We start from the raw sequence: 20,976 nt of genomic DNA on the forward strand, positions 1-20,976 counted from the left end.
TTATTCGGTATGTAAAACTGAAATCTGCAAAAAATTTTACTCAACGCCGGAGCCCCGCGGTTGTAAAATTCAGTAAACATTTTTTGGTGTTTATTTACGTATATCGCATGCACTCGTGAATAAAGTTTTTTCACCTATAAACTGATGAATTTAAACATTTACCTTCTTTCCTATAACGTATTTGATCTTTGGATCTACCTGTGACCGTCTCAGCCTACGTTCACAGGTTTCGAGCATTCCCTAAGATATCCGGACATTCATTAAATATAATTTCACGGACATACGTGGTTTACATTGGTTTTTCAACAAAGATGAATACATTAACTCTGAGAACGAGCCTAAATCAGTTCATGTCAAACATGACATGCCTAGACAGCACAAACGATCGCAGCGGACTGATGACTGGACAGTTGAGACGAGAACAGTTAAATTACAGTGGAAAAGGGGGGGGGGGGGGGGGGCGGCGGCACCAAAACGCCATCTTTGATTTTCCATTCTCACTGCTTGGACAATACAGCTTCCTTACATACCTTTATGGCCTGCCATGGTATAGGACCTAGGTTTGGGTACCTGCGGAAGTCAACGTTTGTGGACTGGTGTGTAATCGTTACGATAGTTGTAGCAGTCAACTTGAAATGATTAGCTGTTATTTCCTGCCGGCATTTACAGGCTAGAGTCTGTTGATTAATTTTCGAACCGTAACGGTGTGTTAAAGCTTGGGAATATATTACGTACTTACGTCTCGTAATTAAAAAAGAGGGGGGGGGGGGGGGGGTCAGCATCTTGTAAAACATGAAATAATCAGGAAAAATTGGAATTTCTGGAGAAAATCATGAAATGATTAGTGTAGTGTGTTCAACGGGGGAGTTTAAATGAAATGTTTGGACAAAGGCTAAAACTGTTTCACTAACACAAAATCTGTGCCTTATATTGTATTTTGCTTTCAGTCATTATTTGTCGAAATGCTGGTAAGTTAAGTTTTTTTATATATAGCACGCGAGGGTGAATTATTGTCTGTGATGATGCCTGGGTGTTCGATGTGATAGAAAAATCGCTTTGTACATAGTTTCCAGAGTTTTGTTACTGTGTGAACAGTTTTGTCATGACAATACTGAATCAGTAAGTACCTACATTGTGACTATGGCAGTGTTACGAAGTGGCGCACAAATTTGTATTGGTTGTTTTGTGTTGTATATTGGTATATTACATGTTTTGTCCAGCGAAAAATAAATATACACAGTATCTGGAGAAATCAGGGAACAGTCAGAAAATTCTGTTTGTTAGTTTTTTTTTTTGGACATCCTGTGTGGATTAAACAACTCAAAATCAAAATTACGGTGGTAAAAATATAAAAATCCAAGATGGAAAACGGTCTTGCTGTCGAGCAACACATTGGTTGAACCAAACTTGAACATCATTTCCCTCGATCAGCTTTTAATCGTTTACATCATCAGATATGTTGCCAAGCGTGGTGAATTTATTTTCCCGATGTCATGCCATTGCTCAACGTACGCTAACGTCGCTGTCGGAACTATAATCGATGTTGACCTCTCTCGTTAAGCGATAACGTAACAATTTTTTAACAAATCTCTTCTCCCCCCCTTCCCCACCCTCCGATGTACCTTCTACAAAAAAGAAAACATTTACGTCATGGTCGCCAAATTGTTTTTACATTAGCTAGATGGGACGTGTGTTTGTTAATAATAATAATACAGTGTTAAAATGTTTGTAATTAATTTTTTCAGTAGCTGTTGGTCATACATAGATTTACGGCTAGCGTGATTCTGATTGCAGCGTATGTATATACATTCTGGAAAGTCAGGGTAACCGGGGGAATTTACTTGGAATCCTGGAAATTTCATGGATGTTCCCTTTCACAAAGTTACTCCAGCCAAATTACGTATACCGAGAACTAAGATGTTACACATCAAAATACATTGCGACAGTTAGATCTGTTTTCGTTGGAATGCCTAATTTCAACAAAAACACACTAAAAAATTTCACGAAGGAAATTGGGATTTGCACATTATGTGCATTGTTACGTGTCACCTATAGATCTCTAGTCCACTGAAAATACAGTTTTCACATTTTTTGTCTGTTAGATCTCTATTCGAGGTACATATTCAGTTTGTTACGCTACCAAGCGAGATGGTTCACTGAACTGGAATCTCACTCCCGTGTATCTTGGGTCATCCTTGATTACTGTTATCCGTGGTGTTCCCGAGATAATTTTCCCTGCGGGTTACAGGGGGGGGGGGGGGTCCCCCATTATTCCTGAATTCAAGTCGTCGAGTGTTGACCTACTCTGGTGACCTACTTGTCGACAGGACCCAAAGCTGCGAGCTGTCTTAGTCCACTGTCTCTGCCGTCTTTCGTCCGTAGACGCCACGCTGCCAACCACAAGCGATTTAGAAACTTAAACACTTCATCCGTCCGCCAGAATATTTCCCCCGAAATAAGTGCTGCCAACAATCCACGTATTTTCTCTTCGGGAGATTAAAATCGATTAATGTTTTGCTGTTCGTGTCGTGTTCTTGTGCGTGTTGTATTGGCGTGACTTCGGGAGAATTCAGAGTCGTGATTGAAATGTTTGGACGTGGGTCTCAACAACCTCAGTGTTGTTACACAAAACGCCTGTATTCTTGCGACGATAAATTGACTGGCGCAACTAAACCATATATACATACATACAAATGCTGCGCAATATGTGCACCTTTGCCTATACGGCCACACACATTCCAACCCAATGGCTTTAAAGAATACTGTAACAGGTATGGACGCATGTGTAAACGTGTTCTTGAAACCTTCCACGCGGTCGTCTCTAGTGACTGAAGTTCCAAGACTTGCTTGCCTAACAGATTTCTTAGGACTGCGCAGGTAAGATTCTCTGACACGGTCAATGTCCTATACATTTACTTTTGTTCGTCATGTGCTTTTCCCTTTACAAACACATCCGGTCGTTACCATCGGCGGATGTTTTTTGCCACATGGAGGGGTCACGGTTAAACTTAAAACGAAACGCACGTTGAACTGAAATTACAGATTCGATGTCAGAAAATTGCGTGACACAAAACGCTTTACGCTCGGGAGTCGCCATTTTGCGTATGTGGCGAGAAAACAAAAAAAAAAAAAAAGCCGTACTCGAGCATGTGCTTATCCAAAACTTGTCTTGATTTACTCTTTGATTGTGACCTTGAACCAACACTCTACAACGCTTGCAGTTGATACTATTAAAATGTATAATTGGGACATTATTTTGTGGACACTCTGTATAGCCCGTCCGTGAGTAGGTCCAGTAGCGGATCCAGAGGGGGGGCTAAGGGGCTCAAGCCCCCTCCAAAAGCATCTAGCCTCAGCTGGGTCAAGCCCCTCCCAAACCAAAATCCTGGATCCGCTACTGGGTAGGTCATAAGTATGGAGCTTGCCAAACTTTTGACGGACGGACGGATGGAATTCTCCTGGTCCTCTGAAGACCACGTGCGTAGCGGAAGGAGCCGACGGACTATTGTAATTCCGACGCAAGTCTTAGCTCGGCTGCGGGTCGTGTGCGGTGCGCCTCTTGTGTGGGTTTCTTCAATCGCCGGCGGGGTGAGGTGAAAAGGTTTCCTCAGGACGTGTGCAGGGGTGGGGGAGGGTTGTTCGGGAGCGACGGGCGAGTGTTATATTGATCTGGACCCCTTCGGTCGTTGGTTGCGCTGCGGGGAGAAAAGTTTTGCGGGTAAGGGGGGGGGGGGTTAAAATCTCAAATTTAAAATATAAAAAAAGACAGTCCTTTAGTACTCGCCATTGATGTTTAACATCCAGCCTATCGTATCACAAACTATATATATAGCGAGTACTAAAGGGCTGTATTTTTATATATATATATATATATATATATATATATATATATATACATACATACATACACATACACATATATATATACATACATACACACACACACACGCGCGATTTACGGGGGTTTGAAAAGGATAGCCCAATTAGATTTTATCACTGAACAATTTTATTGATGGCCACTACTTATGTCACTTACAAATAATCTTCTAAAATGGCAAATAATCAATTGCACTTTAAAATGAAATGTTGCTTCCCTAGTCACTCGTTTATTACAATCCACACACCTCGCTGGGCCGCACCTCTGGCGCAACTCTCACCGCAGCACCCCTCGTGGGTCTCCGCCGCGAGACTCCGTCGCCGCCGCCGACGCACTTGCCTTCGCCGAGGATCCGCTTTACGCCTCGCTCGGGACTCCGCCGCGCCCGCGACACTATCCCCCACCCCCCAAATTTGGCGCCTATGGCACATGCTCTGTCTGCTTAAACGCACACTTTAAAGTCACAACATAATTTATTTACATCACAATCAAAGCCTAATTGCTGGTTTCATAAATAGAAGTGAGCGGCAATCCGAGGCCTGGGACTGTGTGAGGACTCGTGGCTGGATGCCTGGTTCTGGCAGTTGGACATTTATTTTACAAGTTTTTTATGTGTGTGTGAGAGAGAGAGAGAGAGAGAGAGAGAGAGAGAGAGACGGACGGACGAAAAAGGGAGAAATGGGTATATTTTCATTAGTTGCCCTTGCTGCTAAGGAAGAGTATATCTGGAAATTTTATTTTGATTTGGTGTATTATTGTTAACATAACATTTAATTGAGCTTATTTATGTATAAGTGTACTATGGATATTTTGCTTGTATAGTTTTGTGTATTTGCTCGTTATTTAAAAATTAAAAAAATCATAATATAACTGTTATCAATTTTTATAAAAGTTCTTATCAGTTTAATAAGTGTTTATTTTATGACTTTTAGAAACTTACAGGTGGATATTTATATTTCAACCCTAGCATTAAGTGGTACATGGGTGTCGCAAGGATATATTTTTTGGAGGGACTTCAATTGATTTAGTTGTTGAGGAATATCCAACCCACGGGGAGGGGGGGGGAGAAGCGGGGGTCTGGGGGTCCTCCCCGGGAAAATTTGGGGTTTGAAGGTGCAAAAAGGTGGTTTTTTAGGCATTTTTCTTTCCAAATATTCTAATTATAGTTGGTTGCAATATATAATTTATTTTTTCTAAAAAGTATTTTCAGAGAACATATTTGTAAAAACACAGTTAACATATCTGTATTCGGTATCGGACATTATTTTGATTTTACACGAAGATCGAATTAAAAAGTGCTCACATTAACACGATTGGACTAAATGCACCATGTGCAACATATGGGTTATATCACAGAAATCATATTTTTAATATAACTACGAAACTAAATATATTATTGGAGGGAACGAAATTGAAGACTTTTATTTTTGGGGGGGGGGGGCGTAACCCCCCCCCCCCCCCCCCCCCCCCCGGTTGCGACGCCCATGAGTGGTATATAGTTTAAAATAAACAATTTGTGTGAAGCCTTTGTTGTAAAACTCTAAATTTTTATTATATTCCTATATTAATAGATAATTAATTTTTCAGAAAAATGATTTTTTTTTTTTTTCAGGGTTATTGGAAATCGAAACTTTATTTCCTTTTGGATAATATCCTAAAAATAAATAGTTTTGTGACCAATAAAACATATAAATGGTTATTTCAAAAAAACTGTACCGTAAGCTTAAATGCTCATTTTTAATTCTAGGATTGAAATAATAATTGGCCTTTAATGTTCTGAAAATCAACAAGTACACACTTATTTGTTTCATAAAACCTTTAATAAACAATTAACGATAGTTACATCATGAATTTATCTGAAATCATGGCAAAAACACGAGTTTACAGAAGCAAAGTAGTTGAGGTTACTTCCCCCTTAAAGCTAACATGACTATGCCATTCCTTCAGCCAGAATAATTAAAATGGATGATGCAGAATTTTAGTTATGGTGTAAAATATATATATATTTTTTCAATTTATTTTATGTGTAAGTAAATATTCAATGTTTAGATGCTCGTTATTTATTGAAGCGTGTTTGGTTTCCAGGTCACGGCAAGACGCACAAAGACGCTGCAAGTGTGAGGGCAACCCACGCCATACCTGCTGCTTGCGGGCTGTATTATTTTGAGGTCAAAATTGTGAGCAAAGGACGAGATGGTTATATGGGCATTGGGCTGTCTGCCCAGGGGGTCAACATGAACAGGTTGCCTGGTGAGTTTCACAAAAAAAAACAAAAAACATTTAAAGCATAATATTTTTAGGCAATATATTTTTGTATGTAACGTAGTATGAGATGGTGTATGGTATGGGAAGAAAAAAAGAAGTACTGAACAAAATTAAAATCCCGAAGCTGGAGTATCTAGGACAAGTAATACGAGGAGGAAAGTATCGTCTGCTGCAGCTCATCATTCAAGGGGAGATAGAAGGAAGAAAACAAGGTAGATGATGCCTTTTTCTAGCCGGACAATCTAAGTTAGTTGGTTTAAATGTATCACCACTGAACTATTTATGGCTGCAAGATCTAATGATCTCTATGATGAAATCTGTCTATCCATGATGGTTGCCAACCTTCGTAGAGGAGATGGCCCTTGAAGAAGAAGAAGAAGAAGAAGAAGAAGAAGAAGAAGAAGTTGATAGTATGTATCTAAGTAATTTCACATGCGGTTTTGGAAGACTTAAAAAATCCTTAAATGTTCTTGAAACATCCTCAAATGTTTGTTAAGTCCCACAAAGGCCTTACAATTTTTTTCTCATAACTGTCATCATCCCCTTAGAGCTTCATTGGACTACTTTTAGACTTCAACCTTTAAAAATAGATTACTTACTGCTTTATTGTTATAGAAAAGTTCAATTTTTACTGCAATAGAACATGTATAGGAAATAAAATTATTAAGCCTGTACATGTACTATGTGTTAACCTCTATGACTTTCGCATAAACAAGAGAAGACCTATGATCATGTGAGTAAAAGTAAAGGAAGATTTTAGTGTTAGGTGGTTATTCACAGTTGAGAGACTTAAGATTATAGCCAGGCTTCAAACACCATGAGGGTACAGACTTATTGCTAATAAATTGTCATGCCAAGAATTCTTGTTGCAAGGTTTCCAGATTTTTCGAGCACAATCAGGAAACACGGTTTTGTTTCAGTTTACTTATTTTGATCTTTGAAATGACCACAGAAAATAAAAAGATTTATATGTGAGGACACTTACTCCACATAACGCATTACCTGTTGATATGTATAATTTATATTCTCCAGTTTCTACAATGCCACGAAGGAACAGGTGTTTATGTGAAATGAGAATATGTATTTCCTTTTTTTCCTATGTACATATAGTATTTCTTAGGATCCCAGTCATGTACTTTCTCATAACAATAACAATTTAAGTTTTCTTTTTGAAGTACTAAACAGTATTTTATATTTTTTCATGTTGGTTTTTTTTTTTTTTTGTAGTAGCAATTTAGTTACCTGAATGTCTTTGAAATGTACTGATAATTTGTGGCTGATCCATTAAACTTGGAAGTTTTATAGTATGCTTACTTGGAAATGTACTACTGATTATTAATTAAATTAAAATTGGTGACTGTGCTAGCCAGGGAATATATTCAAAAAATTATTGTCATTAACAGTAAATTAGGGAAAGTGGGCAACACACTCACATTAGCAATATTTAAATATTATTTACAAAAAATTAAAAAAAATATGTTTTGAGCTGCAGAGTGCATATTTGTATTCTGACTGCTATTGTATTTGTGATTTTTTTTCCTATGAAAGTTAATTTAATTTTTGTAACCAACTTTCAAACAAGTGCAACTCTGTTGACATTGTAAAATATGACCCATGCATTTTTGACATGTTCGGTTTGTTCATGGCCTCGTTTGGTCCTGAACAACAGACGCCTATTCTTGCGAATTGTCCTGTACAAGTTATGAGTGGTTGAATTGGAAAGGAGTGATTTAGGGGGACAGTAAATCGTGTGAACTGTGATCCCTTTTATTTATGACTTTGTTTATTTTTTTTAATAATGATTGGTGATAATTTCTTGCTCACCAGGTTGGGACAAACATTCGTATGGTTACCACGGTGATGATGGACACTCGTTTTGCTCATCTGGGACAGGTCAGCCCTATGGCCCCACTTTCACAACAGGCGATGTTATTGGTTGTGGAGTAAACCTCATAGAAAATACGTGTTTTTACACCAAAAACGGACATAATTTGGGTGTAGCATTTACGGACCTGCCGGTAAGTAAACTTACATTTGTCTGTATTTGTGCTTGTGTTTTGAGTGTTTCTTTCTGGTTTTTATAAAAAATAAAAGTAGGTAAGTTATTTTTACTATTGCAATTAAAGGCTCTCATTTAGAGAGAGCCTTATATGGTATATTATAGTAGGCTAAAATGCAGTTAAATATTTTTAATAATTTTTTTAAAAGTTGATGTGTTATTAAATGCTGGCTAACAGGAAATATTTGATATGTACTTTGTATCAGCTGCCATTTGCTAAACTGTTAATTTGAACTCAAAGTCTCATATTTGTGATGGGTTGGAAATTACCACATAATATTGATATGGATCCAATAAATTGTATGTTCAACAGAGTGGTACCACTGAACTTGGAATAGTATAGTCGGAATGGAAGAGGCGAAGAGCATAACTTCCGATAATTCAGTGCTGGTATCTGTAGATTTTATGTTAATATTAGCCAACTTTAGCCATTCAGTCATGTTACGGTGTAAAAGAATTTTTTTAAGTACACACTTCTAATTATAAATTAACATTGTTTTCAAATATGTACTTCATTGGTGGCCTATTATAACACATTATTAAGGATATGCATTTCAAAGTCTACTTGATTCTCCTGCTTTTAAACTGCAAATAGTTACTTAAGAGCCCTTAAAAGCTAATTTAACAAAGTTATAAGTAGTATTTAAATGTGTTGGTCTGTTTTTCCTGTGAGTGATTCCTATTTTCAGGTTGTCCACATTCTGGAAAGTTAGGGAAAAGTCAGGTAAGTTAGAATATTATTGTCGGGGAAAGTCACGAAATTTACTCAAAATCCTGGGAAACAAATGTAAATTTCCAGATGGTTTTTTTATTGCATAGTCACACACACACTATAAAATAGCATGTGCAAGATTCTGTTTGAACTAGGCCAGCTACAGGGGGATGATAAGTCAATGAATTATTCTCTTTATTAGTTTTGGAAAATTTGCAAAACAGATGAATTATTTTTAAAAAATTAGTCTGGGGAAATTTTTTTTTGTGATTTTGGGCATTGAACGTCGGGGAGAAAGTCAGGGGACGCCCTTCTGTAGCTGTTGTTTACTCTCCTCTCCTCCCCACGACTCCTCGTTCCCCCGTGAACCCCCCCCCCCCCCACCCCCCCCCCCCCCCCCCCCACACACACACACACCCGACCCTTGTGAAGAAGTGGTGCCAATCACCGGGGAAGGGTTAAAGTGCGTGTTCAGTTCGGAAGGTCGGATGCTTGTTTCTCGACAGCCCAACCTCTACCCAACGGTCGGCCTGCAGACCCCAGGGGAAATAGTGGACGCCAACTTTGGCCAGTCTCCTTTCGTGTTCGACATCGAGGACATGATGAAGGAGCTGCGCGCCCGCACTCAGACGACGATCCACCAGCACCCCGTCCCGGACAACCAAGGGGAGTGGCAGGCAACCTTGCACAAGTGAGTTCGCGCCTTTATTATCGCTTTCTTCCCCTTTTATTACTAGGTGCCTGGGCTTTACGCAGGGGGATAGTTTTCCCCTTTCCACCTCTTTTTATCGCTTCTTTCCCTTTATTACCAGGCGCCTGGGCTTTACGCAGGGGGATAGTTCCCCCTTTCCCCCCCCCTCCAAAAAATCTATGATTTGCCTCTTTATTTTAGTTCAAAAGCGATCGATCGTACAAAATATTACCGAGCTCGAATAGCGAAATTGTTTGTATATAAAACCATTTATTAACAAAAAATTGAGGGCACACAATTTTTTTTTGTCCACCTGGAACGCAGTGTTACACCATATTGCTATCTATAAACATAAAAAAATGTGTCCGTAAGAATTCACAAGTGAGCTCGCGTCTTTATCGCTTTTTCCTTTTATTACTAGGCGCCTGGGCTTTACGCGGAGGGATAGTTTCTTTCCCCTTTCCCCCCTCCTTCTAAAATCTTTCTATGATTTGCCTCTTATTTTAGTTCAAAGGCGATCAATTGTACAAAATATTACCGAGCTCGAATAGCAAAATTGTTTATACATAAAACCATTTATTAACAAAAATTTGAGGGTATAAACTTTTTTTTTGTCCGTCTGGAACGCAGTGTTACACCATATTTCTATCTATAAACATTAAAAAAAATGTGTCCGTAAGAATTTTTTTATTTTATGTAAAAGCCTACGAAAAATTCATTTAAATATTTTTTTTTTTATTAATTATATGTTACCAAGTGCCAAAATTATTTACTAGATCACCATTTCAAATTTACTTTTTCCACAATGTAAATATGGTAAGTAAACCATTCAAAATTTATTTGTGAAGTTATATTTAGTTCCTAAAAATTTGGACATTTATTGTTAGTGGCAATATTGTGCCTGGAAAGCCACGTTTTTTTTTTTTTTTTTTTTTTTTTTTTTTTCCAAATTGACACCAGAGTTTGAAAAACTTATATTAAGTGCTTCAAAACACGAACTCGGAAAGTGTGGTCCACTGATAGTAGTACTTCATCTGTATCTACTGTCCAATGAAATTTTCTGTGTAAGTTCTTTAATTGAAGTCCCTTTCAGCATGTGGACATAATTATTTTTTAAAAAAAACTGAAAAATTCTGATCAGTGCTAGTATATAAAATTAATTGGATGTCAAAAAATTACCATAATATTGTAGTTTGAAATTGTAAATATGTAAATTGATACAGCTTAAGCTTTGATGTCTAAAATGCTTTTATTTTTATTTTTTTGGACTCTGCCATTTTACTCTATTTGGTTTTTGGTGGAAGTTTTTCTGTAATGCAAATTTTCAAGTGAAGCTCGTCCATATTACAGGATGGTTTCAACATATTTGGTCCATCACGGCTACTGTGCCACAGCGGAAGCTTTTTCTCAAGTGACTGACCAGGCTTTCGAAGAAGACATCACATCCATAAAGAACAGGCAAAGTGAGAACCATGAAACATAGTTAATGCAGTATTTAAATTTTGAGATTTCTGTGTTTCATAATTAAAATTTAATATTTTAATAGTAACAGAATCATGTGCTAAAGAGCTGTTGAGAAAAATTGTAACGTCAGTTTCCCCCCCTTCCCCCCCCCCCCCCCCCCCTGCTTTGAATAACGCAGCCTGAAGCACAGTATAGTAATTTTAAACTAGATTAAATGTGCATTACTTTACAGCTACTTTTTTAATACATTTTTCATGTCTTGAATAAAAATATTTAAGATTTAAACATGAATGGTCACTTTATTTATAGAAATATTTTTTACCACAAATTGAAATATATCTTTAATTGTGAAAATAAAGGTGAAAATAAAGGTACACATTTTATAAAATTGTGTACATTCAAGTAAATTAAAAGTTTGTCAGTATTTATGTCAAGGAAAAATTATTACTATACATAATATATCATTTGCTTTTTTGTGTATGGATAATTTTCAAGTATAAAGGTTTATTTAAATTCTTTTCAAGCAGCTTAAAAATTTGGGTTTCATCCAGTCTTTCTTTTGTTTATGTATTTTGTTGACATTACATGAAACACCTGCAGTTCATTGCATTATTAATATATATTAGTCTCTTCTATATTTTATATAATATTTTTTGGCTTCTCACGTTATTTTATGATTAATATTTTATTAAAATTTTTATTATGCAATATTAGTGTTGTATATTTTCATCTTGGTTGCCTTCACCTCTGTAGAATATTTTTTTTTCCATCATAACTGTGTTGTAGCCTTAACAACGTATCTCACATAATTCTTGTCTTCTCAGATCGTTCTATTATTTTTAATAAAGTATTTAACCATCTCTTATCATATTAGGAAATTTGGTGTTCTTTTCTTTAATTTAACCAGAATGTTTTCTAACGAAGGATGAGCTGAGAAGTACTACATTAACTAAATGACAATTTTCTAAATTACGGCAGTGATCACTACTAACACACATCGTTCATTTGGCAAGGTCAGGGTTTCAGTTTCGACCCCTCGGCGTGACTCAAATATGTGAACATTCATTCTGCATCCCAAGTTCTCGGGAGTCTCGGGAGGTCCTGACTCGGTAAGCGTTGTTCAAAACTTATGGTACTGCACCTTTTAAGAAGGGTCTCGTAGCGATTATTTTATTTTGCCAAATTATTTTGTGCAGCGTGCAGGTCTTTTCTTTTGAGGACGACGTCGCGTTGCAGGGATCTTGAAACTGGTGTTGGCCGGCCGCATGGGCGAGGCCATCGAGATGACGAGCAGCCTGTACCCGGGCCTCCTGGAGCGCAACCAGAACCTGCTGTTCCTCCTGAAGTGCCGGCAGTTCGTGGAGATGGTGAACGGCTCGGACTCGGAGGTGTGCCCCCCCCGTTGCCCCCGCGGCCAGGGGCTGTTCTCCCCCGCCCACGCGCCGTCCGGCGGCACTCCCCCGCGACCCACCAGCCCCGCCGTGCAGACGTCCGTCATCCAGTCGACCAAGAGCTACGCATCATCTCCCAACAACGCCAACAACGCCAACAACAACAACAACAGCAGCAGCAGCAGTCGCAGTCGCGGCTCTACCTCCGTGGAGGAGAACAACCTGGCCAACTCGGCGCTGAACGGCGGCGGCGAGGACCGCGGCGGCCAGGGGGCGGCCGTCATCAGCCCGTTTTTTAATCTCTACGAGGAGACGGACATAGAGATGGAGCTGCCCGACGAAGTGAACGGACACGTTGTGACGTCGGCGAACGGCTACCAGAACGGCAACAGCCACCCGGCAGACAAGGAAGAGTTGGAGGACACGGAAGAAATGGGTAAGTCGTTCCCGAACTTTGACCGACGGGTGTTATATAAAACACTGTGGTCTCCTTTGCATATTTGTTTTTTTAGTTTAGAACTATAAAAATCTGTCTGTCCGGCAGTGTTTTTATGTCATGATGATAGTTGAGTACATTTTCTACAAATTATAATAATTTATAAACTAATAATTTTTCCCGTTCTGACAACGGCACTGATTCGGTACCCAAGTAAAGGCCTGTCGCCTTAAGTGTCTGCGTGCAGTGTAAAACATTGTAAACTTAAAAGATTCAAAAAGAGGAAAATTGCTCTCAGGGCAGGGTCTGGAGTATGGTGCGAATGGGGCTCAATAACTAGTGTTTTTGCCAGACAAGTCCGGATGAGAAAGGGATGATGTTTTTCTGGCATGTCATGGTGAAGTCTGATGTCAGTGTTCCACTATACAGCTCAAGGTTTTTTGAATGTATTGAAATTCCCGTGTACAGTTCTTTATTTAATTTTGACAAAGTGGTACACATTCGTGTTGACAGTGCTTTCTCAATTTTATTAGCCTTGATGTTTGATTGATTCATCCATACTTTTTTTTAATACACTGCAACAACTCCCTCTTCGCTTTAAGGTACCTGCAAAAGCACATTTCACCACCAGTGAAGCAAGATGGGGCAACACAGGACTCACACTCTAGTGGACCGGTTTTGAATCCCGGTTCGACCATTCTGATTTCGGATTTGGCCGATTCGTTACACTAAGTATCTCCAATATGATCGCTGTGTGTAACTTTTCCATCTATGATATTCTGGAGAAAGTAAATCATCTCTATAGAGGGATGGTTTTAAAGGATTTCAACTTAAATCTTCTCCTGATCATCAGTCATTAAATGTGGCTCAAAATTTGCCCTCGTTTCATTATAAATATCTGAAGTTTTTCTCGCAGTATCTCATGGAAAAATCCTACATATTCACCAATGAAGCACTAGCTATTTCCACCAATCACAACAAGAACTCTTTCAACTCAGTGGTTGTCAGCTGACATCTTGCACCCTTTAGTATGCTTGAAACTCTCAAAAGAACCGAATTAATGCAGTGCAGTCGTCTTTGCCCGTGAACTGTTGACTTCCCCCCCATAGAGTTCAACTGTCTGTTGCCCCCAGTCCTTCATGATGAAGCATCTCTCATAAAGACGGACATACAACTTCATTGCCCTCTTCATCCTTTGTGACCATTATGGAATGTCACCACCCAACTCATGTTGCGTTTCAAACAAGAACAGCATCATGTGCATTTTGTTTTTTTTAGGAAGTTTGCAATTAAGTTATGATCTTATCAAAAATGGTTCAAGTTGATCAAATTTTACACTTGCATTATCTTCCAACTCCTTCATTGTTTCTTCCTGTTTAATATGAGAAACAGCTTTTGCTCCTGTTTCATCCATTCGTTTTAACTCTATAATTAATGCTTACTACAGAATAGGAAACTGCGGTCTGTTGTCAAAATATACTGCTAGATGTATTCTGTCGCCACAGCCTGCTTGTTATACTAGTCGGTGCACAATTTTATAGGGTTGGTCCATTTTTTTTAACAGACTCATTACTGGGCAAGGCTTGTGTTTGGATAATTTACAGAATAGGAATGAGCAAAAGTGACATCATTAACTGGCTTCAGAATCCAAGCAAATTATTCTTTAACTTGTTAGGTAAGTATGAAGCTGTGTTAAAAGTGTAAAGCAGTTTTTTTTTTGGTTGGACAAGTGTTAAGCTGTTATATAATTAGGTGTGAAGATTGTGGTTAGGAAGATGTAAAGCTGTTGGTTGGTTAGTTGTGAAGCAGTATGTTAAGTGAGTGTGAAGCAGTTCGTTAGATGATGGTTGGGTGAGTGTTAAGATGTAGTGATGTAAATATGAAGATGATGTACCAGGTGCAATAGAAGAATAAACAATTTTGAAAGGGCTGTAAATATTAAAGACATCATTAATTCCAAAATGTATTACCACCACCTTAAAGTACATAAAACAGCATTCTCGTAACGGGAATATTGCATGGCCCCCACGTTAACTGGATGTCTCAGCCTGTGACTTTTTCCTGTGGGGCTGTTTGAAAAGCAAGGTGTATCAAGATAACCGACCAAGGGGTGTTAAAGAGTTAATATTTCGTGTCCGTCATGGAGTGGCTGGCTTCACACCGGCAATGCTGCGAAATGTAATAGGGCACTTCAGGGCCCGGCTATAAGAATGTGTGCAGTTTGACGGATGTCATCTTCTCGACATTTTTGACATAATCATTGCAAAATCATTTTTTCGTAAATGCTTTTTTATGTACTTTATGGTGGTGGGAATAAATTCTGGAAGCTATGATTACATTTTATTTTACAGCCCTTTCAAAATCACCCTTTTTTTCTGCCGCACCTGGTATAAGAGTGAAACGGTTGAGCAATTCCGTTGAGAGGCCCAAGGGCAAAAAGAAGTACCTAATTGGAGCCCCTCTTACCCATTACATAATGTGTAACTTTTAAAAATCCTACAATTATTAATGAAAGTTTGAAGATTGTAAACGTTACCATGGCCATAACTGTAAAGGCGATCTGCGTGTATAGCATAACCTGTAAGGTTTCCAATTTTATTTTCGACAGACACGTAATATTCGTCATACTAACAGGGTAAACTCAATGTTTAGAAAACATCAAGAAGCTCAGCTGGGGCTGGGTACTGTGATTCTACGCCCCCCCCCCCCCCCCCCATCTCCTCCTCCCCTTATCCCCTTCTCCTCCTCCCCTTACTCCCTTCTCCTCCTCCCCTTACTCCCTTCTCCCTGTACTCCCTTCTCCTCCCTGTACTCCCTACTCCTCCTCCCTTACTCCCTTCTCCTCCTCCTTTACTCCCTTCTCCTCCTTTACTCCCTTCTCCTCCCCTTACTCCCTTCTCCTCCCCTTACTCCCTTCTTCCCCTCTCCCCTTAATCCCTTCTCCTCCTCCTCCCTTCTCCTCATCCTCCCCCTTACCCCTTCGCCTCCACCTCCTCCCCTTACCCCTTCTCCTCCTCCCCTTACCCCTTCTCCTCCTCCCCTTACCCCTTCTCCTCCTCCCCTTACCCCTTCTCCTCCTCCCCTTACCCCTTCTCCTCCTCCCCTTACCCCTTCTCCTCCTCCCCTTACCCCTTCACCTCCTCCTCCCCTTACCCCTTCAGCTCCTCCTCCCCTTACCCCTTCAGCTCCTCCTCCCCTTACCCCTTCACCTCCTCCTCCCCCTTACCCCTTCACCTTCTCCTCCCCTTACACCTTCACCTCCTCCTCCCCTTACCACTTCTCCTCCTCCTCCCCTTACCACTTCTCCTCCTCCTCCCCTTACCACTTCTCCTCCTCCCCTTACCACTTCTCCTCCTCCTCCCCTTACCACTTCTTCTCCTCCTCCCCTTACCACTTCTTCTCCTCCTCCCCTTACCCCTTCTTCTCCTCCTCCCCTTACCTCTTCTCCTCCTCCCCTTACCCCTTCTCCTCCTCCCCTTACCCCTTCTCCTCCTCCCCTTACCCCTTCTCCTCCTCCCCTTACCCATTCTCCTCCTCCTCCCCTTACCCTTCTTCTCCTCCTCCCCTTACCCCTTCTCCTCCTCCTCCCCTTCCTTCTCGAAAGTTCTGCAGGTGAGATGTTTAAGATGAGGTTGGATCTGTGCTGGGGTGTTGTTCCAGAGACGGACTCGCCCGCCAGCCGGCGGCAGCTCTGCGGGGGCAGCAAGACGGCGGTGGAGCGCATGCTGGAGTTTGGCCGTGAGCTCTACAACATGAGCGTGCACCTGCGGCAGGAACAGGGCAAGAACGAAAACAACAAGAAAATGCTACAGGTTGGCACTGCATGTTCTAGCATCTTTTAATCATTCGGCAAGCTTTCACGGTCAGTTCAAATACTTAACTCGTAATTTCGTTCATGCAGTAAGTTTCAACTGTGACCATTAATGCTCCTTTACGAAAAATATTTTCTCTCTTTCCGGGTTTATTTCAGCATTGTTGGCGAGTTAAAAAAAAAATTGTTGGGATTTAAAAGTACTGTATTACATATTTTGTTATAACAACAATGTTTGTGATTCAAATATTGTGTGAAAACTAATCTACCATATTCTGGGATTTAAAAAAAAGTGCAATTAGTAATTACGATACTTTGTAGCACATGTGCTTAAGGGATCCACCTAGTCAGGGGTGTATCTGTGTTAGTGACAAGGGATACTAAGTGCGATGCTCGCTGTTTCGGGGGGGGGGGGGGGGGGGGGTGTTCATTCTTATGATAGGATTTTAGTTTCTCATTCATTAGCTATTACTTATTAATAACTCATATTATGGATTATTCATGTATTCCTAGAAAACCGTGATTTTAATCAAGTAATACACATTTTATTACTTATCTACGTAGTGTGAAACTTTTCCTTTGCTGGAAGTGAAAAACCACATGTATTGGTAAATAGTTCATTCATCTGTTATCAGAGTAGTCTTTAGTTTTTTTTTTTTATGTAGTAAATAACAACTTATGCTGTTTAATCTCACAAAATCTTATTTGACAATACAAAATTTAAACATCAGATGACGTGATTTTAAGATTATAACCACAGAAAAGTAATAGTTTAGTACACCCATTACATAATCAAAAATGGGGAAAAAATTTTCATTTTAGTTTTATTAAATGATTAAATAAATTATTTCTTAGCAGGGTTTCTACATATCTCAAAAGTCATGAAAACGTGATTAAAATGAAACTGGTTAGTCACAAAAAGTCTCAAAATAAACAGTGATGGTGCTGAAAGTCAATAAACTTACATTTTTACCAGCCTTTTTCTGCTTTTTTTCCCCGATGCCTTTTTTTTGGTTTATAGTCTAACATTGGAGACTGTACATTTGAATAATTTGGAAATTATCACTGAAAATGTTTTTGAATTCTAATACACAAATTGGCATGTTTCCTGCTGACATTTAATACTAATATTTTGTTTTAAGTTTGATTTTGTGATGTAAAAAAAGTTGTCAGAAAATTTTATTAAAAGAGCCTGAAAAAGTCTTGTAATTGGTTCACCAGGTATTTGTGTACGTCATTTTGTTTCGACAAACATTAGTGCTGTATGGTGTTTATGTTGCAAGTATATGTGTGTGAAATTTGCAGGATGCCTTTAGTCTACTGGCCTACTCTAATCCATGGAGTAGTCCAGTTGGTTGGCAGCTGGATCCAGTTCAGAGGGAAACTGTGTGTGCTGTCCTAAATTCCACTATACTCGGTATGTAGTTTTCAGGTACATAGTTTTATTAGAGTGTGTGTCTAGGACTGATCATTTACACACTAGCCAACCTTACTTTGTAAGTACATCTTCGTCCTCTGTGGCTGGCAAGCGTATGTGCCTTTTGCTTGTAGTGAGACAACTATTACATTATAATTGTTCCGTAATGGGGGTTTTAATTGTGTATTTTCATTTCAGTAGAGGAAAGAAGGGTTGTATCAGTTGTTAATGCTTGGTTTTTCCTATATACCACTTTTAATGAAATGTTTTAAAACGTTCAAGCTATTGATATTACAAGAATTTTGACATCAATTTAAAAAATGTTCATAACTTTCCATTTTTTTTATAAGAAAACATTATCAATATATATAAACAAATTTGGTTTTCCTTGTAAATATTTGTATGATCACGCAGTGAAAAGTTGATTGACTTCAACTCTTAAAGTTTGGCTCTACCTTACCTTACACCTTTTTTTTTTATAATTTTTTTTTATTGTAGTTAAGTTTTCATTGTATGCGCTATAAAAATTAATTTTTGTGTGATATATTCTATGCGTTTTCTCCTATTTGTAATTTAAAAAACAAAAAAAGATGCCCATATGTACATATTAAAAAATTCTGCCAGACTTTATTGTTTCATGGTAACTCTAAAGATAATGAAGAGCCCCCCCCCCCCCCCCCCCCCCCCCATGTTTTGGCTTGCCATAGGGCAGGGTGAGGAATAACTGGAGGCCTTGTTTTCTGGCCATTGAGTTGTAATTGGTCCCTGAAAGTGGCTATGATAGGATAATGGTCAGGCCTACGAGAGCCGTAGCCAGAATAACTATTGTATTATTTTTATATGTAAATTTATTTATAACTTGAATACTAGGGAAAAAAATGTCAACTCAAAAAAATCAGGGGGTGGTAAACTTTTAAAACTCTGGTGTTCACACATATTTTTATTTTGTTTGATGAAAGAAATGTGAACATTTTATATTTCGGTTTTTTAATACTTTGTTCTTAAGTAAATTGCTCGATTATTTCATTAAAACAAGTCATAAATACATAAATTTAATGTTTCTGAATACATGTGCAAACCGAAATTAAACTATGTGAAAACACAATTTTTTCACTTTTGTGTATTAGGCGTGTCGGGCCATAATGGGGAGTAAATACATTATTGTAGCCCACTAACGATTATAATAATCCTTCTGAAATAATTCACCAGTAAGTTTACCTAGCTAAGTATCTGCAATTTTCTTATGTCCAAGCATTTTTTTTTTAAATTTTAAATCCTGGAAGGGAGATGTCGGGACTCCACGGATCTCCCCTGGCTATGTCCCTGAGCCAACCAGGAATCTGCTGAGTAGCTCAGTTCATCTATTTATCTGGAATCGACAGTTCATTGTCTTTGAGAATGGCTTCAGTTCGGCAAGCCAAAACATCGGGCACTTCATTATTTCATCGGACGTGGTCGAAACCCAAAGAAGGCCAAGAAGAAGTTTAAAACTTTGGTCCCGAAAGCCTACATGAACACTCGGTAGATGATTACATGCATTTCAACAGTGGGGTTAGTGCATACAACTTACCATCTATAGGTAGGGACGAGATTTTATAGTTTTATTTTTCATACATTGACTCTATTCATAATAATAGTCTTATTTTGTCTGACACATGATGAAATTATACAGTAAAACCATTAGTAATAAGCATGTCTAGAACAAAAAGTACTCAGAAATATAAATATACTGGCAAATTTTTGTGTGTTCGAAAATTATAACATTTTCATTAATGTAAAAAAAGTGTTACTAATGTGATGCAAGATCAAGTAACTTAATATATATTTTTTCCGATCCATTTTAGTACAAAATTCATGCTAAGTAAATTACATTCAATGAATTTACCATAATAAATGATAATATTTTGCTACAAAATGGTAATGGTGTATCAACTTGCATTTTGGTGTTATATGTTGTATGGTATGTTTATATGTTGTATGGTGTTATATGCCAAGCTTTGGGGTGTTGTTTCTGTTTTATCGCAATCCACCATCTAACCTTGTGCCTATCTATAGTTTTATGGAGCAAGGGGGCGCAGTGGAGACTCACATTCCAGGGCATCCGTGTCCGAGTATTTCTGATTACAGTTTCCCAGGGTTTCCCCACAATCACTCCATACAACGAGCCATGTCTGATTCAGTTCTTTCCCCAAAATCCCATGTCCGTGTTGTTGCATATTAGAGCTTGAAAAGACCTTGCAGTTCACGAGACGTTAAAGCTCAAATAAAAAATAGCATTAAATTTAAAAAAAAATAATTCAACACGGATGAAGGCCCACCTTGTGCCTGTTTGCAAAAACTGTTTTAACGTGAGAGCACACACTCTGTTCAAGATGAAGATGAACATTTTTTGGAAAAGTGCTTCAGCTAACATTCGGAAATTTATACAGCTGTTGCGTAGCGACAGACTTAACTGATCATTGGTATATCGACAGAGCAGGTGTTCTCCATATATTTTCGGGTAGTTGAACGTGTTTTTTCGACCCTGGCCGCTAGAACATTTTTAAACACTCGTATGAATTTTTTTCTGGCAATATATAGAGCGACGTGTTACAACTCGAAACATTTATTTGTGTTGGATAATTTGAGGAAATCGCTGGCCGGTCTTCGCCACGGGCCCGAGTGTGCCGGATGAAAGCACCTTTACTGTTGGTTCCATGAGAATGACGAGCTGTCGGAGCAGCGGCTGTGAAAAAAAAGAAAGAAAGGAAAGAAACCCCAATCCCTACAGTTCCACTCAGATCGGACGCTAGAGGGGCCCCCCTGTGTGTTCTCCTTTTCGAGAGCCCCCCCCCCCCCCCCTCCCTACCTCAC

At 38.9% G+C, this 20,976-nt stretch overlaps 1 protein-coding gene across 1 annotated transcript in view; it reads left to right on the top strand.

Moving 5' to 3' along the window:
- Positions 1-20,976, top strand: part of LOC134540470 (ran-binding protein 9) — a 47,591-nt gene that overhangs the window by 24,962 nt on the left and 1,653 nt on the right. Inside the window, exons 2-8 of the mRNA XM_063383241.1 lie at positions 5,963-6,127; positions 7,970-8,160; positions 9,420-9,604; positions 10,955-11,067; positions 12,305-12,895; positions 16,556-16,707; positions 18,012-18,123. Coding sequence (XP_063239311.1) covers positions 5,963-6,127; positions 7,970-8,160; positions 9,420-9,604; positions 10,955-11,067; positions 12,305-12,895; positions 16,556-16,707; positions 18,012-18,123 — 1,509 coding nt within the window. The remainder of the gene's footprint in view (positions 1-5,962; positions 6,128-7,969; positions 8,161-9,419; positions 9,605-10,954; positions 11,068-12,304; positions 12,896-16,555; positions 16,708-18,011; positions 18,124-20,976) is intronic.

Source organism: Bacillus rossius, chromosome 16 (genome assembly GCF_032445375.1).
Source record: "Bacillus rossius redtenbacheri isolate Brsri chromosome 16, Brsri_v3, whole genome shotgun sequence".
NCBI lineage: Eukaryota > Metazoa > Arthropoda > Insecta > Phasmatodea > Bacillidae > Bacillus > Bacillus rossius.